The sequence below is a fragment of the Oncorhynchus nerka genome, linkage group LG25 (assembly GCF_034236695.1).
Source record: "Oncorhynchus nerka isolate Pitt River linkage group LG25, Oner_Uvic_2.0, whole genome shotgun sequence".
Taxonomy (NCBI): Eukaryota; Metazoa; Chordata; class Actinopteri; order Salmoniformes; family Salmonidae; genus Oncorhynchus; species Oncorhynchus nerka.
This window is the reverse complement of record NC_088420.1, coordinates 47,525,739-47,547,453: the sequence shown is the minus strand read 5'-3', so window position 1 is coordinate 47,547,453 and position 21,715 is coordinate 47,525,739. Positions and strand designations below refer to the sequence as shown.

At 43.7% G+C, this 21,715-nt stretch overlaps 1 protein-coding gene across 1 annotated transcript in view; it reads right to left on the bottom strand.

Moving 5' to 3' along the window:
• The window catches only part of bicd1a (bicaudal D homolog 1a), an 80,727-nt gene that overhangs the window by 12,032 nt on the left and 46,980 nt on the right, over positions 1-21,715 (bottom strand). The window contains 1 exon segment of the mRNA XM_029634659.2: positions 1,566-1,778. Coding sequence (XP_029490519.2) covers positions 1,566-1,778 — 213 coding nt within the window.

Sequence of the window (21,715 nt, the reverse complement as noted above, 5' to 3'; positions counted from 1 at the left end):
ATCAGAGGCTCCTCCACACCCTCATAGGGTCAGGTCAAGGCCATAGGGTCAGGTCAAGGCCATAGGGTCAGGTCAAGGCCAGTGCACCGTCAAACACCGGCACAACACAGCCACAATGGTAAAGGACAACACTGAGGCCCATTCTACATCAGGGCCAGGATTCATTTCAACAATGAAGGTTAACAACTAGCGACAGGCCAGAGCTTATTTAATTTACAAACAGTATAATACACAGAGCCTACTATTAACCTAGTCTCTATCCTTTAGCCTCCGAGCCTAGAAAAACACTTTCTTCACTGCATTCCATTGCTTTTCCTAGATGCAAATACTGCTGAGACAGAAGCTGTTTGGAATCCACATGAAAGCAGCTGATTAGACGCAGTCAGAGACAAATGATGCCCCTTGTGTAGCTGCAGCATCTGTCTCCCGCATTAAAAAAAAAGAGACGGGCTTCTAATTGAAATGCGCCGCACAGGCAAATGAGGTCTACACAGCAAGGCAACAGGCTAACCAACAGATCATCAAAGAGCCAAGGGCTGCCCTGGTCAGAGGAGGCAGAGACAGTGTATTGGCTTGATTAAACTAGGCACAGTAAAAATGGGAGGCTGAGGGGCCGGTCGTTTTAAAGAGCAACAGCCAGAATATCCTTTCATTCATTAGGAGGCTTTTCATAGGGCAGTACCAATGGTTTCTGGCCCAATTACATGTGTAGCCTATGTAATCTTTCAATATGTTTTAGACTTTGCTAATTGGTTAAATTATTTATAATCTTATACACCCGAGACAAATTATATTGGTATTTTACAAAGATTTGAATCACATTAACTGGACTGACATTTTTTGGAAAGCTTGGTATGACAAGTGAAGCGGAAATAAACATTAACTGTGCGACCCCAGAGGTCCCTGCCAACAGCGCGTGGAGCAGCTAATCTAACTAGTGAATGAACTGCTGCGGCTCCCAGGCTGGGAGGGTACAGTCTGCCCTGCGCTGTGTGATGGGAGAGCAGCCCGGCTCACTCGGGGACGCACATGTGCCGAGCTCAGGGCATTTCTCTTATTCCCTAGCTTAGCACAGGATTTGCCTTCCACAATGGGGTCGTGGCCGCAGCAGCGTCTGACCCCGGCCAGAACCCCTCTGCGACTGCAGACACGCACGTAACCCCCCCCCCCCCTCCCTCCCTCCCTCCCTCCCTCACACACACAGGCATGTACGCTTACGCACACATGCACACACACACACACACACAAACACTCTGCATGACCCCTATCCACTCTTCAGAGTGGCCCTGTGACCGCTACTGTATCTAACACAAACACCACCACCAATAAAACAGATCAGCAGGGAAGAAATGAAGACAAGCATGATGCACCTCATGTTAATCTACAAATCTAAATGTTGGACACTACAGTACCGACTGCAGGCTACATTGTGTACACAACATCACACTGTGGATTCACAGTAGCCCACAGTGGAAAAGTGAAACCATGTCCCAGCTCAAACTGTACTACAGCCTGATACTAGTCTGAGGTGTGAGTAAGTGACATCAGAGGTCAAAGGCCACTACTTCGCTGTTCTCCTGCAGCACGGCGTTGAGCCTCTCGCTCTCGTTGGACGCGTTGGACGCCACCGAGCGGCTCAGCTTCAGCTCAGTCTGCAACTCCAGCAGCCGGCCCATGTAGTAGGCCTCCTTAGACGCTGACTCCTGCAGCAGTGACTCCTCGTTGCTCTCGCCGTCCTCCGCCACTTTACGCTGGTTGGAGTAGGCCTGGCCAAACGCCTGGGGAGACAGAGAGGGAATAGATTAGAATAAAGAATAGATACAGTACTTGGTTAGAACGTAAATCGGTCTTGGAGAGGCAGAGGGTTAGCCGCGGTTAAGTGCCTTGCCCAAGGGCACAATGGTAGTGGTAGTAATGATCTGAAACCAGCAGCACTCAAGTAGCCAGTTCAGTCCACACCTTTAATGGCAAAACATCTTATACACTTTGGATATGGTTATGGAGAAGACTATGTCCCACCAGGGCCATTCTTATCACCTACAAAGCTCCAGGGTTGTCCCTCTTGGCATCAAGGGTATTGTGCGATGATATTTCAGCCCCTGTCTCAGATCAATAGACACAGTGTCCCCATTCTCCTGACACAGGTTTTCACACAGCGCTCCGAGCTGACTTGTCATGACAAAGGAATCCTGGCTTTATGCTTGATTGAGGTGATCACAGCAGTGATCAACAACAGCAGAAACCACTCAGCCAATGACCCCTGGATACCGGCCATGCTCGAAAGGTAGATCCTGTTCACACCTGTAAAGGCCTCTACAGCACAGGTTGCATTCATTAGGAACCAAACAGAAGGAAACAGACTGAAATAGAGAGTGATTATGTGGCCTTGTCCACTAAGAAATGCTCGTTTTTATTTACGTTGCATAGGCTACGATCTACAGGTAACTGCCAAAATAATGGAAACACTTGAGTAAATGGGTGATACAAATTATATTGAAAGCAGGTGCTTCCACACCACACAGGTGTGGTTCCTGAGTTAATTAAGCAATTAACATCCCAGCATGCTTAGGATAATGTATAGAAATGCTGGGCAGGCCATTATTTTGGCTACCTTGGCTATGCCCCCATAGGATGACAATGCCCCCATCCAAAGGGCACGAGAGGTCACTGAATGGTTTGATGAGCATGAAAACGGTGTAAACCATATGCCAAGGACGTCTGTCATCAGATCTCAACCCAATTGATCACTTATGGGAGATAAGAGAGACAGCGTTTTCCACCACCATCAACATAACACCAAATGACGGAATCGTCTTGTGGATGAACGGTCTTGCATCCCTCCAATAGAGTTCCAGACACTTGAAGAATCTATGCCAAGGTGCATTGAAGCTGTTCTGGTGGCTCGTGGTGGTCCAACACCCTATTAAGACACTTTATGTTGGTGTTTCCTTTATTCTAAGCAGTTATCTGTAGGTCCCATGAGATGCGAATGAACACTTTCTACCTATTTACATTATGGCTTATCTTCCCACAGAATCCATGTAATGTAAGGTCAAGTGTAGAAGATTAGAGTATGAAATGAGATTAGATGAGATTGTACTTTTTGTCTACTTGCACAGAAATGTTGCTTTGCAGGCTCCTACAGGCACGCGTGCACACGCACAGCTTCTGCGACATTCCTACAGGCTTACTGAATAGCACGCAACACCATATCCCCCAGGAGGTCTTAGCCAGAACGATGTCTACGATGGGAGTTAGTACCTGAAGAGGCCTCAATGAAGCGCTTACTCCGAGAGAAGACACCATCGTTTAGGAGGTGCAGAGGAACTTTTCAATTGTGGTAAGACCGAATATATGTTATGGTTCTTGGAAAGACTTGGTTATACATTCATTTATCATTTTTATTTATTCAGGGGATCATATTAATATGACTAAATGAGGCCTGAGTATATCATGAAAAGCAAAAAATAAATAAATCAGGCAATGTAGTAGATACTGTATTGTGGTAGACTATGCCCTGTGTGTGTGTGTTCATTTCACTTGAAGACAATTATAACATCACAATAAAGAAGCAAGTTAGAACCTTTGAATGTGATAATACAGCGATTGAATACAGGAACTCCAGCAGCATGTTTGAATGTAGAATATTGATAGGCACCAGTGTTGTTTTGGAACTGTTTTGGTGACAACAATTAGTGTGTGCTTCAATGAGATTGTTTTCCAAAATGGTGGATAACATTTCCGAACCTATTTCAGATGACATTGAAGTTGAATTTCAAAATACAAAAAACAAGGGTGAGAATCAAACAGTGTGTGTATTCTTAACATTTATTCCCAAGGTTCATGGCTTATGGCTTTTTTGACTTGCGTTTTTTCTTTCTCTCTACAGTTTAACAGGATACTTCGGCGTCTGTATGTTGTACTGGGAGCGCTGGCCATGCCAAATAGGGCTGTTAATCTCCCAATACATTCAGCACCTGCCAGACGAAGAAAAATGCTGTCTGGTTGGTATGCAGAGCGTCGTGAAGGCACAGAGCTCTGATTTTCACCAAACTGCCAGAGAAGCAGAAGCCTCAGTGGCCCCACGGGGGAAGGCTGAATCTAAACATGAGATGGTGCCCCCACGGGGCAGTGCAGGGTCTGACCTCAGAGGACCAGGAGGTGGCTGAGTTGACGGCAGCCGTGGCTCTCCTGTGTCGGCCCGATTGATACTGTAATAGACTGTGCCCACAATTATTTCTTCATGCGAAATGAATATGTATTTTTTCAAACATTTGTGTATTGTACATAAAAATATAACATTTAGTTGTATTGCTAGGTGACTAGTTGTGCATGTCTGAGTGACAGAGGTCTGGACAGAGATTTGGCTCCTCTCAGATGTAACAGTCTCAGTACCACACGCCCTCAAAACCATACCCAGATGGACGATTCCCCCAGAGAGCTTGAGATACTCTCTCTGATTGGTCAATTAATAATTCAGGAACACTGTTTCCACCTCATCGTCATCATCTCTCCAACATCCCAGAAGAGGAATGAATCATTCATAAGATATAAGCCTTTATTACTTGTAGTCATACTACCTTAAATTAACTTATTTCTCAATGCACCATTTTTCTACCACACTTAATTACTAATTGATTTTTGAGTCAACATCACAACTCAAAGTGTTGAATAAGCAGCGTGCAGCATTTGGAGACAGGGGTCATTTATTATGTTTAAATCCCTTGTGATCTTAATGCAGGGAGAGAAGCAATAGAGCTTCATGTGGATGAAGTTAAAGCTCCCCAGCAAAAGTTGTGTGTAACTACAAGCTGATGATTTAGCAATTAAGTTACCAGGTTTGACCAGCTGTCATGGTTTATTGAGTTTGGCTATTCATGTGTGTGTGGAGGGGAATTGAGGGGAATTGTGTCTCTGCATTTACTGTACAGTGCCTTCGGAAAGTATTCAGAAACCTTGACTTTTTCCACATTTTGTTACTTTACAGCCTTATTCTTAAATTGATTTAAAAGAAAGAAAAAAAAGTGAACAGGTTTTTTGACATTTTTGCAAATGTATTAAAAATTAAAAACAGAAATACCTTATTTACGTAAGTATTCAGACCCTTTGCTATGAGACTAGACATTGAGCTCTAGTGCATCCTGTTTCCAATGACCATCCTTGAGATGTTTCTACAACTTAATTGAAGTCCACCTGTGGTAAATTCAATTGATTGGACAGGAAAGGCACGCACCTGTCTATATAAGGTCCCACAGTTACCAGTGCATGTCAGAGCAAAAACCAAGCCATGAGGTCGAAGGAATTGTCCGTAGAGCTCCGAGACAGGATTGTGTCGAGGCACAGATCTGGGGAAGGGCACCAAAAAATGTCTGCAGCATTGAAGGTCCCCAAGAACACAGTGGACTCCATCATTCTTAAATGGAAGAAGTTTGGAACCACCAAGACTCTTCATGTAGATGTGAGAACCTTCCAGAAGGACAACCATCTCTGCAGCACTCCACCAATCAGGCCTTTATGAGTAGCCAGACGGAAGCCACTCCTCAGTAAAAGGCACATGACAGCCCACTTGGAGTTTGCCAAAAGGCACCTAAATACTCTCAGACCATGAGAAACAAGATTCTCTGTCATGATGATGAAACCAAGATTGAACTCTTTGGCCTGAATGCCAAGCTTCACATCTGGAGGAAACCTGGCACCTTTCCTACGTGTAGCATGGTGGCAGCATCATGCTGTGGGCATGAGCATCATGCACATTTCTGAATTTTTTTTTTTGCTTTGTCACTATGAGGTATTGTGTGTAGATTGATGAAGAAAAAAAATATTTCATCAATTTTAGAATAAGGCTGTAACGTAACAAAATGTGGAAAAGTCAAGGGGTCTGAATACTTTCTGAAGGAACTGTATATCAGTATTTTTCTGCTCAGTACTGTGTGTGTGTGTGTGTGTGTGTGTGTGTGTGTGTGTGTGTATGAGATAAGGAGGTTTAGCAGCAGAAGATGTATTCAACATTCATCCTTCCATTGACCGTTGACCACCTTCTGTGTCATACACACACACCGACAGCAGATCCCCATCCCGTCTCCACGGAAACACAACAGCACGGTGGGTGGCGGTACAGGCTGGACATGCACGTGTGCCCACACACAATGAACCTGCTCAGAGACGAGAGGACTCTTTCATAGACAGAGAGCTCAACCATTCATGACTACTGAATAACTGGATTGAAAAGCCTCGGTCACGGTCATCATGGTCAATCAACCACAAACTGCCCCATATGACAGAGTGTCACCCAATCAACCTTTACCGTCAGCATCACGACGACACTGATCAACTGGCTCGTGGGACAGGAGAGGATCCCTACGTGACATTTAGAATGTGTTGTCAATTTGTTGCCATTGACACTGATTACAGTATAAATCAGCTTTGTTTTCCCATCTGTTCACACCAATGCTTATATACACTAGATGACTGATAGGGGGCGCTGTGTTGAAGCCACCGCACCTCCATCTTGGCACTCTCCCACCATTGTAAAAAATTATTTGGAAGCTATAGAAATGCATTTATTAATGTCTACATTCGCTTTTGCCACGTTTAATATATTGTTGACATACTTTTAAAATTCTGTTATGTGAGGTAAACATACAAATAAAAAAAAATCCCTAAAGTATCATTTTTAGAGATGAATAATGTTAATGTCACCAGTACAACAATAAATACTTCAATGCATGTAATTTTGTCCTTGAAACATTTAATTGAAATACTGAAGAATTCTATTAGTATTCAATGGCCAATACATAGCATCAGCAATCCAGGGTTTATATACATAATTGGTTCACACCTGTACCAACAGCATGTGAACAAAACCCAACTTTGCACAGGTTCTAAATATTTCCTTCTATTTTTCCAGCGAATCACATTTGCACACACGCAGAGCATAATCAACCCATAATCCCACACACTTCTGTCTGGCCACCACAAAAACATGAATTGATGTGAAGGTCTCTCTCTCTCTCTCTTGTTTCAGTGGTCCTTTGTGTCTCTTCTCCTCCCAGTGCACACCACAGAGTGATTCTGTAAGTGATTAGGTGGTAGGCCCCCTAGCTCCTAGAAAAAAGCTGCAAGCTGGCATTGTTGCTTTTAGAGGAGGGCCTGTCAATATTCAGGCAGGAGGGCTAGGTTCTACAGGCCCCTCCAAAGTCCAGCTGGATCCCTGGAGCAGGAGCCTAGCTGGCCCCCACTCCGAGGCCCCTCTCCCCCAGACCCCTCTCCCCCTGGCCCCTCTCCCCCTCTTTTGTCCCTGGAGGACAGAGGGAGGACAGACAGAACGGAGGCTGCCTGTGATTCAGAATCAGTGCTGCTCATCCATAGAGACAGGGGATCCTGGATGCATAATAGGAGAGGCAGATGGTTTTCAAACATCCCCCTTCAGAGGGAAGCTAGTCATTCTCAAAGCCTGCTCTTTCCATCTGCTTCCTGTTATTTTCTGTCGAGATCATCACACTGTAACACAGCTCAAACGCATGGGACGAAAACATGTTCCGGCTCCCTGTCAAGAGGCACCCTCTTTGACGCCCGGTTGTGACGCACAACATGTCTATACTGTAACTGTATGTGACGTCGGCATAGCGACATCTTCTTGCTCTGTCACATCAAACGTGGTGGATGTGAGGAGGTTTCAAGTTTAATGTCATATCCTGGGGTGAGAATAATAAGGGGTTAACGAGCAGGGTCCAGTACGGTATACTGCATTATGGATTCTTACCCTGAGGCCTTTAGGTCTGGCCCGTCTGCGATAGAATCCACAAAGACCTTTCTATAGATATTCATCCCTCGGGCAAAGGATGAGGAGGAGACAGATCTCTAGGCGACATAGGCTGGTGCACCTGTGTACGGTGCGTTGTGGCTGCTGTGCGACCCTGAAATCCTTCCCCCCTGCGACAGATCCCGATTGGGAGGGGTGGGACAGCTATGGGACATTTTTAGACCCAGGGAGCTCAGCAGGGAGGAGACTGAACAACTTCTATATAACAGTGATTCATTTCCAACCTAACCTCCATGGTAGAGCCCTCTGTGACTTCCCTTCCGCTGTGATAGGATGCAACACACACTATAAAAACCAAGGCTTGTCAACAACCACCTCATTGCTTTGACTGGAAAAGCAACTTATAAACGTAACTACTTTTCCAGTGTCAGAGAGGTGAACTTGGTAGAGTAAGGTCAAAGGTAGGTGGATTGATAGTGGATAGATCAGCGGACTATGTAGATGATTTAATCCAGATTTATTTTGGACTCGCCTGTTTGGACTTCTATTCAATGAATCTGGTTTTAACTGATTTTAAAACCTGGAGGATTTATTTCACAAATGACACCTAAAATATAATGAATCAAATCACATTTCCCATCCTCCACTCTTTTCCTCTCCTATCTGCCTTGTAATCCCTGAATGATGGAGACTGGGGGAAATAAAAAATGTTTAGTGAGGATTCCCGATACATTAACAGGAATTAGTCATGTAACCCTGACCGTATCGGTGAGCAGGGATGCTGTGCTTTACGGTACGGTAGATTGAAGCCAGTCTATAGAGTAGAGACAGACAGTGAGGCACTCTCCTGGCCAACATGATATCATTGTAAAGCGTCAATCAGGCACGTTTTAGCAAAAATATATTCTCCAAATTAAATGAAGCTGATGTGAATACATTGCATTCAATGGGGGGGAGGGGGGAATTAGTTTCACAATATTGATGCCTAGAGATAAGCATCAGAGATATGATGCATAAGTGAATATGAGATTGACGTATAGATATGATTCAACTAGTTGACACATACAGTATATCAATTGTATTCATGTCTGTCAGTTCTCCCTCCCTCCCTCCCTCCCTCCCTCAAGCTCTCTCTCTTTAATTTTTTTAATTTAACCTTTATTTATCCGGGGAAAACCCATTGAGTTTACAAGGGTTCCCTGGGAACAATAAATCAACATGATCAGTCTCAATACAACACTATCAATTTACAATTACACATTACAACAAATCTAATTCAATCAAAACATCAATCAAAACAAGTGCAATTCTCCTTCACAACATTCCTCATCAAGTCCCCAACTGGCTGTTCGAGCCCAGAGAGTCAAGCCTCAAAGTGGCCTGCAGGTCATTCCATCCGATAGGGGCACAATAACTAAAAGCATTCTTCCCGGACTCTGTGGAGACTTGCGGAACCTCTAGAACCAGCCAGAACCAACCGTGTCTGATGGTAGGTCAGGTGAGGTGATAAAACGCAGTGCTGAGTGGTTTTAAAACAGAGGCTGCTGCGTGCATATAGATTATTTCAAGTACTGGGAGGAGCGATGCTTGAACAATCTTCCTCCTGTTTTAAAAAGTAAGACAGGATTTATTCCTACAAAGGAAACCGATCTTAATTCTCAGCCTCTTTGTTCATTTATCATTGTGTGTTTTAAAAGACAAGTTATCATCAATCCATATTCCTAAATATTTATAATGAGGGACTTGCTCAATTTGGGCTCCCTTCAAGGTGCAGATACGCAGATCTTTAGGGTCAATTTTACGAAACCTGGAGAACAACACAAACTTGGTTTTGTCAACATTTACCACTAATTTAAGATCTGCGAACGATTCTTGAATTGAATCAAAGCCAAGCTGAAGGTCGTTAACACAAAAAACGCTGGGCCTCAAGGGACCCCCCTTCAGGCTGATGAGCGGTCCTTTTGACTGCAACATTCTAACAGTGTAATTAATATATGCTATCGCAAAAATAACAATTTAGTTGTGTTTATGATGGTCTAAGCTAACATTATTTCAAATAACACATTAGCATTTTCATTAGTTTATGTTACTGTAGGCTATAGGTAAAAATACAAGTGTTCAATCAATTTTATTTGTGGAGTGCCTTTGTTACAACTATGAAACAGAAAGTGTATGTGTTGGAACATTTATAATGACGAAATACAAAAAAATACCCCAAAATACCCCATCCACCAACAAGCATGGTCAGGACAACACGCGGTCAAATTATGAAAACATCAGAAGCCTAAACATCATTATAAGCACCAAGTGTGCTTGATAACTAGTGAATATTAGCACAAAAGCAATAATGGCATTATAATGAACATAAGTGTTGATGTGACAGAATGGAGGTAACGTATCAAAATGGAGGAAACGCATGACTTCTCTGAAGCGATTCCGTGACATGGCTTCCATTACATGTCTGACCAGAAGCTCTCCATATACTGTACATGTTATTTCCACCAAATGCTCCATGGACATACAGGATTAAAACGCTTCCTGCTCATCAACAGACAGATCCCAGGTAGTGTCTCCATGTTCCGTGGGCGCCTTAAAGCCAATTTATGCTTGATCCCAAAATGTGGTCGGAGGCTTCGTACGGAGGTGACGCAATTGCGGAGCCTCCAGAGGCATGCAGAGGTCAAATCAAGCTCCGTACTGCATCTCCGTGCACCTCTCAAATTTCGTAACAATGTAGAGTGCTCCCTGGCTCCGCATTGACATGACTGGTCGACGGTAGGTGGGGGTGGTACATCCTGTATAAACACAACCTCACTTCATTGACAACTTCCTTCACAATAGCTCGGCTCTGCTGCGCTAAGCGCAAGAAGTATGAAAGCCCTGACGTATGCGGAGGCTGCATTGCAGTAAACGCTGTCTGGCCACTTCAGATGTCAGATTGACCATGCAGTATAGTCCCGAACGAAAGCTGTCGAGTGCATGTAGGAGATGTAGGGCCTGCTCTACAGACAGACAGACAGACAGACAGACAGACAGACAGACAGACAGACAGACAGACAGACAGACAGACTTATACACTCACATGTAACATTTGTAACACCACCCCAGAATTTAGTCAGTTGCCCTATCCATAATCTAACTAACAATGAATTAACTTTCCCCCCTTCCCACTGCATGGTAAAAAGTTAGGCCTCACTTGAAGCCTGAAATAGAGATACAGTGTTTTTGAGTGACATCAGTAGAACAGTTGAGGCTAGAAACACAATTCATGTATGGGATCGTTCAGCAGACGCTCCTGATGAACGCAAGCCTAAATTCTTCACAGTGAAAATGTGGTCCCACAGAAAACAAGGCCTTTCTTCCATAAAAAAACATTACCTACAGCCCTTACATAACCATGACGCCCTCGTGGACTGTGACTGAACTAGCTAACCGTCCTTGCACACAACCAATCGTGACCTTATAGGGATGCCCTGTGTTGAGGTTCAGCTTCCTGGGGCAACATGTAGTGGCTTAATTCATCCTCAACATGGGCTCTCCCTGCAGTTACACATAAATGTAAAATTCTTAATATAACGACTTGAAACTCATGGCATTGTTAAAGAGTGTCCCCAGGAGGCCGTAGATTGAATTTCAGCATCATGTGATAACAGGGAGGGACTTAATTGTGGATCATAAGGGCTGTACTACTATGCCTGTTTCTGTAACACAAGACATTTCACTGAGCCTATCTGGTGTATGTGACAATAAAATATATATATATAAAATGAATAGTTAAAAAAGCTTCATGTACCAAATTGCACATGTTTGTGAACGGGGGACTGTTATGAGAAGAAGGGGAGAATGGAAGAGAGAGAAGAGGGAGATGGAGAGGGGGGATTAGAGAATAGATAGAGAGATAAAGAGAGGGAGGGGGATAGAGGGGAGAGAGAACGGGTGAGGTGAAGGAAGGAGAGAGAGAGGGAGGAGGGACATAGGGAATACCAGGGCAGGTTTCTCAGATTTTTCATAGTGTTCTATTGTTTCCAGTACCTGTCTTATATTATCTCCAATGTACCGTCCACCTCCAACTCATTAATTACATGATGCATTTATATATCAGGCTTTCATCCATTTTCATTCATCATCATGGCTCACATCAACACCATCATCCCGGAAACCCTAGACCCGCTCCAATTCACATAACGCCCCAACAGATCCACAGATGAAGGCAATCTCAATCGCACTCCATACCGCCCTTTTCTCACCTGGACAAATGGAACACCTATGGGGAATGCTATTCATTGACTACAGCTCAGCATTCAACACCATAGTGCCCACAAAGCTCATCACTAAGATAAGGACCCTGGGATTAAACACCTCCCTCTGCAACTGGATCCTGGACTTCCTGACGGGCCGCCCCACGTAGTAAGGGTAGGCAACACATCTGCCGTGCTGATCCTCAACACAGGACCCCTCAGGGGTGTGTGCTTAGTCTTCCATGTACTCCCTGTTCACCCACGACTGCGTGGCCAAACACGAATCCAACATCATCATTAAGTTTGCTGACGACACAACGGTGGCAGGCCTGATCACAGACAACGATGAGACAGCCTATAGGGAGGAGATCAGAGACCTGGCAGTGTGATGCCAGGACAAGAACCTCTCCCTCAATGTGAGCAAGACAAAGGAGCTGATCGCGGACTACAGGAAAAGGAGGGCCAAGCACGCCCCCATTCACATCGACGGGGCAAGTTCCTTTGTTTAGCAGTCTTATGGCTTTGGGGGTAGAAGCTGTTAATGAGCCTTTTGGTCCTAGACTTGGCACTCCGGTACCGCTTGCCGTGTGGTAGCAGAGAGAACAGTCTATCATGGTCCAAACACACTAAGAAAGTCATGAAGAGGGCACAACAACGCCTTTTCTCCCTCAGGAGACTGAAGAGATTTGGCATGGGTCCCCAGATCCTCAAAAAGTTCTACAGCTGCACCATCAAGAACATCCTGACCGGTTGTATCACCGCCTGGTATGGCAACAGCTCGGCATCCGACCGTAAGGCACTACAGAGGGTAGTGTGTATGGCTCAGTACTTCACTGGGGCCAAGCTTCCTGCCATCCAGGACCTATATACTAGGCGGTGTCAGAGGAAGGGCCAAACAATTGTCAAAGACTCCAGTCACCTAAGTTATAGACTGTTCTCTCTGCTACCACACGGCAAGCGGTACCGGAGCGCCAAGTCTAGGACCAAAAGGCTCATTAACAGCTTCTACCCCCAAAGCCATAAGACTGCTAAACAATTAATTAAATGGATACCCGGACTATTTGCATTATTTGCATATATTTTTAACTTGAGTGTATTTAGTAAGTTTTTTCTTAACTTGTTGGTTAAGGGCTTGTAATAGCATTTCACCTGTTGTATTCGGCACATGTGACAAATACAATTTGATTTGTTCCATTGCAGTATATTAGCATTCAAGTACCTGAAAAGCTCTTGTAAGTGATCGTATCACTCAGTGGAAAGAGGGCCAATTAATTATGCAGTAGCATTAATCATCCAAGATAAAGTAAGACAGTATGCTGTATATTGTCTATTAGGTTTAACCAACAATATTATAAATTATATTTATTATATTAATATAAAATATTTGTTCCCTCAGACTTTAGTGCTCTGCCAGGCTGCCAGGCTGAATAAATCCCATAAATAAACAACGAACGTGTACTCAGGCAGCGTTAGTCAGCGGGCAGCGTGGGATACATTAACCTCCAGTCAGTCACAAACAGGAAATAAATTAACATGCAGGATGTCGCATTTTCTCACTCATACTATTGGACCAAAATGAGTACAAACAAAAGCCTTGGGAAGAGGCATAGTACTTGATGCATTGAGTTCTGAGGTGTTTGAATTCAGCTATAGAAAACACTGTCTAGGATTTCTAGGTGTTTAACATATACACATGCATCATCAACAGCAGACTTTCCAGACCAACAACATATATTTATGCCTATAAACAAGGGCATTCTATGTCCCCTTGTGCCCAACAAGTGATGAGCTTTCAGCATTCTGCCTCCTAAAACAGCAGAACACATTATGCATGATTAGGCTCTCCTCTGCTCTTCCCAACCAACTCTACAGCTGCTGTACTGAGGTGTGTGTGTGTGTGTTAATGTGTGTGTAGAATTGACCAAAATCTCCATCTCCAATCAGCGAGGATGTTTATTACAGGGCTGAGAGCAGAGGCATGTTACTGCTGCAACACTTACACCCCTTTGTCCGATTTGCCAGGCACACTGAAAGCTGTTACTGATTCACACACACACACACACAAATACACACACACACACACACACACACACACACACACACACACACACACACACACACACACACACACACACCCTTTAACCCTTTCACGTGTGAGTTCCTAATATCTCTAACGGTCGCACCAACCTGAGTTTTTCATGCGTGATGTCAGAATGCACTCACTGTTCCAACATGTGATTGTTATGCAACAGGACAGTGAACCCGTGCTGCCCTCAAACCAAGGCATGCTGCCCGCTAATTATCTATAGATCAAATCATATGTAAACTGTCACATGCACCAAATACAACAGCAGCGTAAAAGAGGGGGGCTCAATGTAGACCTTACAGTGAAATGCTTACTTACAAGCCCTTAACCAACAATGCAGTTTTAAGAAAAAAAAGACAAAACAAAAAAAACAATAGCGAGGCTATATACAGGGGGTACCGAAACAGAGTCAATGTGTGGGGGCATCGGTTAGTCGAGGTAATATGTACATGTAGGTAGAGTTATTAAAGTGACTATGTATAGATAATAAACAGAGAGTAGCAGCAGCGTAAAAGGGGGGTTAATGCAAATAGTCTGGGTAGCCATTTGATTAGATGTTCAGGAGTCTTGGGGGTAGAAGTTGTTTAGAAGCCTCTTGGACCTAGACTTGGTGCTCCAGTACAGCTTTCCGTGCGGTAGCAGAGAGAACAGTCCATGAATAGGGTGGCAGGGGTCTTTGACAATTTTTAAAGGATGGCAGGAAGCTTGGCCCCAGTGAAGTACTACCCTCTGTAGTGCCTTGCGGTCGGAGGCTAAGCAATTGCCATACCAGGCAATGATGCAACCCGCCAGGATGCTCTCGATGGTGCAGCTGTAGAATAGGTTTTGTCGTGCCCTATTCACGGCTGTCTTGGTGTGCTTGGACCATGTTAGTTTTGTTGGTGATGTGGACGCCAAGGAAATTGAAGCTCTCAACCTGCTCCACCACAGCCCCGTCGATGAGAATGGGGGCATGCTCGGTCCTCCTTTTACTGTAGTTCCCAATCATCTCCTTTGTGTTGATCACGTTGAGGGAGGGGTTGTTGTCCTTGCACCACACAGTCAGGTCTCTGACCTCCTCCCATCTCCTCCCCCTGTCATCAGCAAACTTAATGATGGTGTTGGGGTCGTGCCTGGCCGTGCAGTCATGAGTGAACAGGGAGTACAGGAGGGAACTGAGTACGCACCACTGATGGGCCCCTGTGTTGAGGATCAGCGTGGTGGATGTGTTGTTTCCTACCCTTACCACCTGGGGGCAGCCCGTCAGGAAGTCCAGGATCTAGTTGCAGAGGGAGGAGTTTAGTCCCAAGGTCCTTAGCTTATTGATGAGCTTTGAGGGCACTATGGTGTTGAACGCTGAGCTGAGGTCAATGAATAGCATTCTCACATAGCTGTTCCTTTTGTCCAAGTGTGAAAGGGCAGTGTGGAGTGTAATAGAGATTTCGTCATCTGTGGATCTGTTGGGGCGGTATGCAAATTGGAGTGTGTCTAGGGTTTCTGGGATAATGGTGTTGATGTGAGCCATGACCAGCCTTTCAAAGAACTTTGTGGCTACAGATGTGAGTGCTACGGGTCGGAAGTCATTTAGTCAGGTTACCTTAGTGTTCTTGGGCACAGGGACTATGGTAGTCTGCTTGAAACATGTTGGTATTACAGACTCAAACAGGGAGAGGTTGAAAATGTCAGTGAAGACACTTGCCAGTTGGTCAGCGCACACTCAGAGTACACATTTTCCTGAGTACACATGCTGGTAATCCGTCTGGCCCTGCGGCCTTGTGAATGTTGACCTGCTTAAAGGTTTTACTCACACCGGCTGAGGAAAGCGTGATCACACAGACGTCTGGAACAGCTGATGCTCTCATGCATGTTTCAGTGTTACCTGCCTCGAAGCAAGCATAGAAGTAGTTTAGCTCTTCTGGTAGGCTCGGCTGTGCTTCCCTTTGTAGTCTGTAATAGTTTGCAAGCCCTGTCACATCCTATGAGCGTAGGAGCCGGTGTAGTATGATTCGATCTTAGTCTTTTACTGACGCTTTGCCTGTTTGATAGTTTGTTGAGGGCATTGCGGGATTTCTTATAAAGAGTCCCGCTCCTTGAAAGCGGCAGCTCTACCCTTTAGCTCATTGCGGATGTTGCCTGTAATCCATGGCTTCTGGTTGGGGTATGTACGTACCGTCACTGTGGGGACGATGTCATCGATGCACTTATTGTTGAAGCTAGTGTACTCCTCAATGCCATCGGAAGAATCCCAGAACATATTCTAGTCTGTGCTAGCAAAAGGGTCCTGTAGCTTAGCATCTGCTTCTTCTGACCACTTTTTTTATTGATCTAGTCACTGGTGCTTCCTGCTTTAATTTTCCCTGCATTAAAGTCCCCGGCCACTAGGAGTGTCGCCTCTGGATGAGCGTTTTCCTGTTTGCTTAGGGCCGTATACAGATCATTGAGTGCGGTCTTAGTGCCAGCAACGGTTTGTGGTGGTAAATAGACAGCTACAAAGAAAATATATGAAAACTGTCTAGTTAAATAGTGTGGTCCACAGCTTACCATGAGATACTCCTCCCAGGCGAGGAAAATCTAGAGACTTCCTTAGATGTCATGCACCAGCTGTTGTTTAGAAATATACATAGACCGCCACTCCTTGTCTTACCAGAGGCTGCTGTTCTATCCTGCTGATACAGCGTATAACCCGCCAGCTGTATGTTATTCATTTTGATGTTCAGCCACAACTTGGTGACACATAAGATATTACAGTTTTTAATGTCCCGTTGGAAGGCTATACATGCTTGTAGTTCATCCACTTTGTTATCGAGCGATTGTACGTTGGCCAATAGTACCAATGGCAAAGGCAGATTAGCCACTCGTCGCCGGATCCTCGTCGCCGAATCCTCCTTCCGTGAAACCTCTGTCTCTTTCTCCTGTGAATGACGGGGATAAGGGCTTGTTCTTTTTCCCATGGTACAGTTTCCGGTTGGCCCCCATATTTCCTTCATTGTTGTTTTCCTTACTAATAATAACCTTGGACATGTGTGCATTTCTATCAAAGTTCATTATAGTTATAGTTTCTGTATATCATGTTGTTTATACTGTAACACACCGTATGTACTGTATGTATAGAGCATAATGTATTTACTGTTTTATTCACGTATTTCAAGTACTGGTGACAAATCATACATTCCGGATTCTTGCATAGATCGTAATGGACACACATGGTGCAAAATACTTTCTGGAAGGTTGTACTGATTATGATGAGCTAATGCTAAGCTAAATGCCAGCTGTGTGTGGCGCCAACATTACATTTCCCCCTTGTGCTCACCAGAGATGTGGTACATTGTAAACAAGTCTAGCTGTTAGGTCGCTAACTTATGTTTTGTTTTTTGTCAGCGCAACCTGTTATTTAGACTGGTGTTACGTACACCTCGTGGAGGATGGAACACAACACCCTGCTACATCATCTCCCAGTGGAGTGAAAAAAGTATGTGATCGTAGGTGCGGGGATGGACGACAGAGGCAGAGAGAAATACCGTTTACAGGGAAATTATTATTCCTTAACACGGTAATGTGGAGAAAAGGGGCTGGACGGAACCAACGCAAAGAAAGTTAAATTTAAGGAGTCCCCTCTCCTACCTTACCTGCCTTCCCACTTCTTACCTAACCTTTAGCACCACCTGGCACTCTAACCAAAATACAGGGGGTGGTCCGCCCAGGTCTTACCTAGTGTGCATAGACAGACTAAATTCTACAGGTTATGTACGCCCGCAGGCCTCTTGCCTAAACACTCCCAAGGTGCATTCCCTTTCCCCCCCTGGGAACAAATGAAACAGAATAATTTAAGTGAACAATTTCAATAACCAAAAACACTAAGTCCTGTTAGCATACACATACCTCTGAAGGTGCGGCTACAAAATAATATTAACAAAACTTTCACTAACCAACACAAGACATAAAAAAAATAAGAAGCTCTCCTCCCTCTGACAAAGGAACACGGGCTTTTATCAAACTGGAGAAGGAGTTGGTAATTGAAGAGCAGCTGTTTCCCCTGACGAGAGGGAGGGGTCAGAGCTCCAATCAGCAATGGGGCCGACCAATCAGCTGCTTTAGGATTCCAGGAAGCCATTTCCTGAAATACACACACATACAAACCCACAATAACACAGAAACTGGGGAACGTAACACTGGTTGATGGAGTGAGTTTGGCTGCGGATGTGTTCCGTGTGATGCTTAGATGATGAAGTTCGCATTTATCTTTTACAATAAAAGGTGAAATTGAGGAATACATTTGTGAAGACATTTACTTCCCATCAGTACAAAACATTATTTAGATGCTTTTCAGACAAGAATGCTGTTCAGATGCGTTCGATGCATCATACATTCTGTTGGTACTGTTGGAATCACCTATTTGTATGCTACAGAGACAACTCAACAATGATCACACACATGTGATCGTACGCGACAAAGGGTTCAAATCCCTATGCTCTTTTGAGACCCCTCTTTCAAAGTCACTGAGATCTCTTCTTCTGGCCATGTTAGCCAAAATATTGGGCAACTGGGCATTTTTATACATGACCCTTAGCATGATGAGATGTTAATAGGCTTGGGCGTGTACCGTATATACCGTATACCGGGGTATTTGGAAAAAGCCACGGGATGTTTTTCCAATACCGTCAATACCGTTGAAACTATTTATTTGAATATTTGTAGTTATTTTGTAAGTAAATACCTGAGGTCGTCTTGTGCAACACATTAGAACATTGCGTTCTTCATTTCACCTGACACATTATTATGTAGATTACAGTAGTCCCCAGTCAAGTGTCATGTGGTGTTTGTTTACATGCACACAATGACGAGAGACCGGATACTTGTGAGTCACTCACTGTCGTGCAGCATGTGCCAGGTGATCTAATTTCAGTATGAAATTCACAACTAAATGTTTGCCAGCTAACTATAACTATTAAGTTAACTGTCTAAAATGTGCTAAATGCTTTGCAGTTGTGCATTTAGTTTGCTAATTTAGTATCTAGTTAGCTATCTAGCTAAATGGCTAGCTTCTTCCAAAATCAAGCATTCGCTTGGTAACAGCAGAGAATCCACTCTTAGATCAAGAGCCTGGCTGGCTAATATTCATTTTGTGTGTGCAGCAAACTGGGAGTAGAATGTTTTTGTTATTTGTATAGTTTAGGTCAGAAACTGTATAAAATGTTCGCAATGTGCTCATTTAGAAAGAATTCTCTATGAGGATTCCTTAGTACTTGTTAGCATTTTGTTCGGATTCTGGTAATTTTTTTATTTTAAATTTTTATTTAAAAAGCATCCTTTGTGTGCACTACCAATAATACCGTATATCCCGGGATGGCACAGGCACGGTATGGAAATCTGGAAACCGCCCAACTGAAGATGTTAACTGCTTAATTAACTCTGGAACCACACCTGTGTAGACACACCTCCTTTCAATATACTTTGTATCCCTCATTTACTCAAGTGTTTCCATTATTTTAGTACAGTAGTTACCTGTACATCTATACATCTATTGATAGTTTCTGCTACCAGTAGCGGTGGGTACAATCCTTGGGCAGGCCAAACCAGAAAAAAAGCCATATTACAACCTATGTGTTGTGATAATAGCATTGTATGCTCTATAACCTGTTAGTTCATTTGCCTTGCCACCGTTATATATAGGCCTAAAGGCCGAGACAATAAAAGCACACAGCAGAATAAATTCAACCACACATTTGTTTCATCACAAAACATCTGTCCGTGGGAGTCCACAAAGCATATTGCATGTAACAAACAGTTACAGTGCATTCATAAAGTATTCAGGCCCCTTGATTTTTTCCACATTTTGTTACGTTACAGCCTTATTCTAAAATTGATTAAATAGTTGTTTCCCCCTCATCAATCTACACACAATACGACATAATGACAAAACAAAAAGAGTTTTTCAGAAATGTTTGCTAATTTACAAAAATAATGAAATATCATATTTACATAACTATTCAGACCCTTTACTCAGTACTTTGTCGTAGCACCATTGGCAGCGATTACAGCATCGCGTCTTCTTGGGTATGACGCTGCAAGCTTGGCACACCTGTATTTGTTGGTGTTTCTCCCATTCTTCTCTGCAGATCCTCTCAAGCTCTGTCAGGTTGGATGGGGAGCATCCCTGGACAGCTATTTTCAAGTCTCTCCAGAGAAGTTTGATCGGGTTCAAGTCTGGGCTCTGGCTTCCTGTTGGAAGGTGAATCTTCGCCACAGTCTGAGGTCCTGAGTGCTCTGGAGCAGGTTTTCATCAATGATCTCTTTGTACTTTGCTCCGTTATCATAGCCTTCAGAGCCTAGTGAAACATGTGTTCTTATAAACCCAGAGTTTTGACTGGCCACTATTTAAAAGAGGATCACAGCTTTCTGGTGATGCCATATTTATTGCTCAATTCTTAATATTAAACATTACATCTGGTGTAGCCTAACTGGCATACATAGGCGGCACATGAGTTTCAATCTTTGGGGAAGCAACTCTATAATAAAGCATTGTATGCATAATCTAATTTGCAGACTTATGTAAGATAGCCTACTGTTCATAATGTGATGAGTAGATTGGACAGTCATCATTTAGGATAATAATGTAACTCATCCATGTTTGCAAGAATGGACAACGCATGGCTGAGCCTGTACAGCATATAGAGTAGGCCGAGGCTATAACAGATACGTTTCTTCTTTCTTTGCATGTGGCCTGCTATAAACACATTTCATGCAATTCTACTACACTTTATATGTGACTGGAGACATTAGCAGACTCCTTTCTATTAGGACAAAAGGTAGCCTACTTCGCTGACAGTGACAAACATATCAATACAAATGATCTCATATAATCTCATATGATCTCATAAATCATATAATAGGCCTACTAGAGGGGAGACACAAATAGAATATGACGTCCATCTAAACTGAAGGAGGAAATCATTGTGCAAAAACTAACTTTTAAGTAGCACTGTGTCAACAATGATAAATAGTGACTATATACTCACTGGGGGTATTTCTGATGCTCTCCGCTGGTGCCAATAAGACAGGCTATACTGTTGGTCTCTCAATTAAGCAAAGAAACCACTAGTAAAGGACACCAATAATAAGAAGAAACACGAGCAATGGACATTAGACCAATGGAAATCCGTCCTTAGTCCCAATTTGAGATTTTTGGTTCCAACTGCCGTGTCTTGTGAGACACAGAGTAGGTGAACAGATGTGTGGTTCCCACCATGAAGCACCACCATGAAGCACGGCGGAGGAGGTGTGATGGTGTTGGGGTGTCATGTGTCATGTTTCTTTAGACCTGTCAAAAATAACTAACGTCTTTATTGTGATGGTCTAGGCTATATTACATGGATTTATTAGAATTGTTCAAATGTAGATGTTCCAAAGGTGTGGAAGCAAGGAGATGCTAAACATGTTTATGTTAATTAAAGGTCAATTACCCTGAGACTGGAAGTTAATTGCTTGACAATCACCGGCTCACAAAATGTCATGACCGCCACAGCCCTAGTTACACGTGGTCTTCGGTTGTGATGCCAGTTGAACATACTGCCAAATTCTCTACAATGACGTTGGTGATGGCTTATGGTAGAGAAACTAACATCCAGTTCTCTGGCAACAACTCTGGTGGAA